General features: G+C 48.6%; 1 protein-coding gene across 1 annotated transcript; it reads left to right on the forward strand.

Moving 5' to 3' along the window:
* The first annotated feature begins 912 nt into the window (after positions 1-912).
* LOC125512839 lies at positions 913-1,957 on the forward strand. Its single transcript, XM_048677913.1, has one exon. The coding sequence runs from the start codon at positions 1,004-1,006 to the stop codon at positions 1,448-1,450; it is 447 nt and encodes a 148-aa protein (XP_048533870.1). The 5' UTR covers positions 913-1,003; the 3' UTR covers positions 1,451-1,957.
* Positions 1,958-5,362: the final 3,405 nt, after the last annotated feature.

The raw sequence follows: 5,362 nt of genomic DNA on the forward strand, positions 1-5,362 counted from the left end.
CCAGAGCAATGACGAGCAGCTCAGGGCGTGGTACATGGCGGAGCGCGGCCTCATCCTGAACCAGATGCAGACGGCAAGGCCGACGACGCCAGCTCCCGCGCCCACGGCCACACGGACGCCAAGCCTGAACGATGCCTCTACATAGCCGCCCAGCAGTACCGAAGCCGCGCCAACGCAGCCCAGCACCGAAGCAGCTCCGACACCGCCGAGCCCGCGCACGCCGACTCCGCCAACGCCTTGAGCCGACCCCGCCGAGTGATTCATTGCGCACGCGAACTTATGGCGTGCGGCGCTCTGTTTTTTGTAATGCCAGACTACGTCCAATCGCCGGATTTGTGGCGTCTTTTGTGAGTGGGAACAACCTAGTTTAAATTTCCCGCATCCTGGGGCCGACGCTTGCGGACGTGACTGGAAGCTAGGTCGCCCCCAGGGGCCGAACTAGCGCCGGCACGCCTCTAGGCCGTTCTATTTAGGCGTCCTGAGGGGCCGAACGGCTGGAGATGCCCTAAGGCTCCGAGGACGGCAGCCGGCAGTACACAGTAAATTGCGCCCATGCATACAAAGACACAGAGAAAAGAAAGCGAGAGGGAAACGGATGGCAGTGAAAGAGACGGCGACGTCTGATCGTTCGGTCGACCAGAATCGAAGGAGAGCCACATGCTGAGCGGTAGCAACAAAAGCGGCCGGATCACGACGCGCTCTGCCACTCCACTCCACCATCCCTTCCTTCCTTCCCGCGGACTCCACAAACACCGATGCTCCCGTGCATGCATTTCTGAGGTCGGCCGGTTTTCAAGCAAAGCTGAGGCGATCCAACGGCCCGCGGCTGGCTGCTCGCGCGTCACGTTGTTCAGGTCCTAGTCGTGCATCGCCGTCTCTATAAATCCCGTCCAACCCGCTTCCCTCTGGTTTACAACTCCCAGAATCTCCCAAACCATCATCGCAACTCGCAAGTGACACCAAAACCTCCATTCCCTCCACCCCCTCAGAGTCTCCTACGTTCATGGCGACGGCGGCTGCGAGTCGGCCCAGCGGGCCTGTGCTGTCGACACCCAACTGCCGCTCCTACTCATCCACCCCCATCAAGCTCGCCGGCGGCGACGCCACCCACTTGCTGGGCAAGTCCGTCAGCGTCTCGTCCCCGTCCCCCACCAGGAGCCAGCACTACTGCACGTGCTCCGCGACGAACCACCCGGGCTCGTTCCGATGCAGCGTCCACAAGGAGCGCAAGCAGGTGGCCCCCGCCGGCAGCAGCAAGCCCCCATCCCCGCCGTCCATCCGCGGTCTCGGCTCGAAGCGAATGAGCAGCCGGCAGTGCGCCCGCAGGGCCCTCAAGCCGTCACCCGCGGTGCAGCAGTCGCAGCAACGGAGGCGCGCGGGCGGGTTCCGCCCCAGGCCCAGTAGGCTCTCCGCCGTGTCCACCGCCGGCGAGCGTCCCCGCGACAACTAGACGTAAACAAATCAACCTCGACATGCCATAGCTAGGTAGAATCGATTCCGGCCTAGTCAATTAGCTAAGCCACTTAGCTGTACATAGAGTGAGCCTCTTCTTCTTCTCCGGCCCGGCGTGTTTAACGCCCCTGGTTTTGGATATAGATGAACATGAGTGACAAATTGGAGACACATGGCACATGCGTCTGATCTCTTGCCCCGTGACGGGAGGCTTATCTGTCCATGGATGATTTGCAGCAACAACTTTCTCCATCTGCATCTATTTCTTTTTCTGTTTCACAGTGGCGTCTCGCCGTCGCTCGCTCCCGTCATGCGGCAACCCTGTCCCAGCCTCCCGGATTACGACGAGATTTCTGTTGAATTTCATGATTGCGAGCAAAGTGATCGAGACTGGGTCGAGGATTTTTGTTCTTGCTGCTCGTGATATTTTTCGTGTTGGCGCGACGAACGGCTGAGCGGGTTGGGTTAACCTCTCCAGCTGGCCTGCTTTCTTGGCAGTTGCGGAAGGCCTTCCGTTTCTTCGCTAGGAATCAGTCGGCTCATATCTCTCGATCATATACAGTGCCTGCGGTGCTCCTTTCTGTCGACCAACGACCAATATCAGTGCCCTTTTCTGATCAACGAACTGAAAATATCCGTGCCAGGCAGTTTATGTAGTACTCCCTTAGTTTAAAAATACTTGTCGAAGAAATTGATAAAAAATGATGTATCTAAAACTAAAGTATATCTAAATACATCAATTTTTCGACAAATATTTATGAAAAGGTAGCTCCAAGTGGAGTTACTGACTATACTGAGAGTGGAATACATATACTCTGTTGAGTATATTAGCAATATTTCGATCAATCTAATCCACGAATAAATCACTAGTATGGCATTGCCAGAAATAAACACATGCTGATATTTGATCATGCAAGCATATATTACGCTAACAACAGATACATCAACGTAAAATACTAGTATGGTTAAAACAGAAATAAATTAGAGCGGGATCAACGAGTTATACCATCCAATAGGTCAGACAGAAGCTGCAATGGCGGCCTTCTTCTCAGCTTTGAGTTTCTCACTGGCGGCATGATCGGCGTCGTTGTTTGTGGATATGGTGATGATGAAGATGACTCAGACGTAGACGATGCAGTGGACATGGACGAACGGCCGCGAGTAGGAGACGCTCCTCAAAAATCTAATCGCCCGTCTCCCATACAGGATCCGGAGAGGGGCAGTGGACGGGACGTGATCATCGGCAAAATTAAGTGCATAGGTGTGAGCTCGGCTCGGCTTGACTCATTCTCGCAACCCACGTCGCGGCGAGGTGTGTCGAGGCGGGCGGCGGAGGAGGAGCGCGCGGGAACCACTTATCTTCTCAAGCTCCAATAGCATGTGAAAGAGAATTCCTTATAAAGAGGTCAAACTCCCCTTCAACTAGCTATATGGGACTAGGCTTCCCACCACACCCATTGCCACAAAACCCACATGTTCCGTTAGAGATTTTTCAGAAATTGTTAGATGGGCCCAAGGCCACCCCATATTTCAACATACTCAAAGTAGTAGTTTAACTAACGAACTTGTTAAATATGTGAGTAGTTGGTATATAGTACTATCTCTGTCCCATAATATAAGATCGTTTTTCAAACTAAGATTCTTATATTGTGAGACGGATGGAGTATTTGGCACTACAACTAACCACCCACAACAAACTCATCAAATTTGTTAACCAGATGAAGCTTTGGAACGTCAGCATCAACACAACGCATGACCTGTCGAAATAACTCGATTTTAGTCAGACACATAGTTGGACTTGGCGCTTTCGAAGGAAGGTCTGTATCTCTTGCCAATGAAATGGCACTCGCTGAGGGGACTCTCTTGCCCGAGCGCCAGGGCATGATCGACCCACCGCACAATCACTTGACCTGGAATTATTCCGAAGTCATCACGGAACCTGGAGAAGTTTGGTGACACCTGACCGGACAGGCAACCCATGGCTGCGTACGATTCTCTATTGTCACTACACAGTCACTCGACCTTCGCTGGTCTAGGTAGGGCACGAGCGCTACAGGTAATAATAAGCTGGGGAATAAGTACATTGAATTGGTAACGCGGAGGTAAAACGGCCTATGCCGGAGGCAATGTAGCAGCAGAGAGTGGGCACCGCCACCACGGAGCCCCATATATGCACATGGGAGAAAGCCTTATGCTGGAGATGGAACAGTACATCCTGATATGTAGATGCTTTTTATAGATGAACTACATGAAATATTTAAGCTTGCACGGCTGCCAAGGGATGAAACTGAAAAGTAAGTATTCCCTTTATCTTCAAAGGGAAAAGCATTGAGCTATTGGATGATTCTCGCTCATGGAACTAGAACCGACTGAAAGTGCAGTTCCATAATAAAATTTATCCTATGCATATGGTTCACTGTGATCGGAATTATATTTTTAACTTTTGATCTCGTGAAGAAGAAAGATCATTCAAGCTTGGAAGTGGCTTAAAGACCGAATGCTCAAATGCCCCATTCATGAGCTCTCAAGAGAAACTTTTGTTCACAATTTTTATGCTAGTCTTTCTCTTTGCAACAAGAAAGTGATTGATTCATCTTTTGCGGGTTCTTTCTCAAATAGACCAACTGATTTTAACCGAGATCTTATTGGAACAATTACACAATTCTGAAAATTAAGAAGTCGACAAAGGTAAATAATCTGGTATATATCTTGAATATGATTATGTTAAGTAATTTGTAGCAGCGAATGTTTAACATGAGCTTAGTGCAGAATATGGACTTGATTATGAGATAGTAGTTAGTCTTTGTAAATCTGTTGCTGTTAATGTTGATCTCACTAAATAAAAATGACTTAAATATCATGAACCCATTAAAGACATTTGTGAAAATCAATTGTTGCTAATAGAGAGATACAAGCCTATTCTGCTAATCCTGTTGTGTCTACTGCCTATATTGAGAAGCCCCATTTTTCCTATTAGAATTAAGGAACACTCTAAGGCTAGAACTATGATTCATAAAAGTTATATTCAAAACACATCAATTTTCTAAACAAATTAGGTGTAGAACCTCAAATTGAAATGGTCAAAGTTCTCTCAGTTGAAAATGTTGATAGTCATACTATCTATTTCTGTGAAGATGCTACTGCTACTAGAATTTCTAAACTTGTTAGAAATGAGCATGCTAAAATAGATCTCTACTTTTAATGGAGCAGTTGATAGGATTGCATTCATGTTTTTTTTCGTTCCCCCACTTTCGTCTAGTTATTTTGACTGGTTTTTTCATGCCCCTCTAACCACCAAACTGGTTTATTCTCGTGTCACCTCTCACATAACGAAAATCTGAATGGGTCAGTACATTCAATACAGTCGCAAGTTATTTAGTCATGTCTTTATGTGAAAAAATCAATCACGACCAATCTGTAAAGATCAAATCTAAATTAATTAACTTTACCATAAATCTCTCAATCACATTAATTAATCTTTCCATACTGGCAAAATTATGTTTTTTACATGAAGGCAAAATCTCTACTCCGAGTCTACAGACGTGATGGCACGTCGACATTGTTTCTTTCTTTCGTAGCCACGTTCGGCCCGTATCCCTCGTCCTACTCCATGCCACCGATTTTTCTCTCCAGATCGATACTCCGGTTTTTTAATCTCTTTGTGTCCTGCCGGTTCTCCCAGCTCCCTACGCCCCCGCTATCTTCCTCCCGCCCATATAGGGTTTCATCCGCCCACCCAATCTCTTTGCCCTTCACCGCTGAAGCCTCGTGGGGATCTTCGATAGCCTGTGTGTGCTCGCATACAACCCAATTCATGGAAGGGCTATACGTAGAAACAAGGGAGGGGGGGAACCGGTGACGCGTTGCCACCGACCTGCTGGACGACGCGCATCGCGGCCCTGCCATCAAG

Source organism: Triticum urartu, chromosome 6, assembly GCF_003073215.2.
Source record: "Triticum urartu cultivar G1812 chromosome 6, Tu2.1, whole genome shotgun sequence".
Classification (NCBI taxonomy): Eukaryota; Viridiplantae; Streptophyta; class Magnoliopsida; order Poales; family Poaceae; genus Triticum; species Triticum urartu.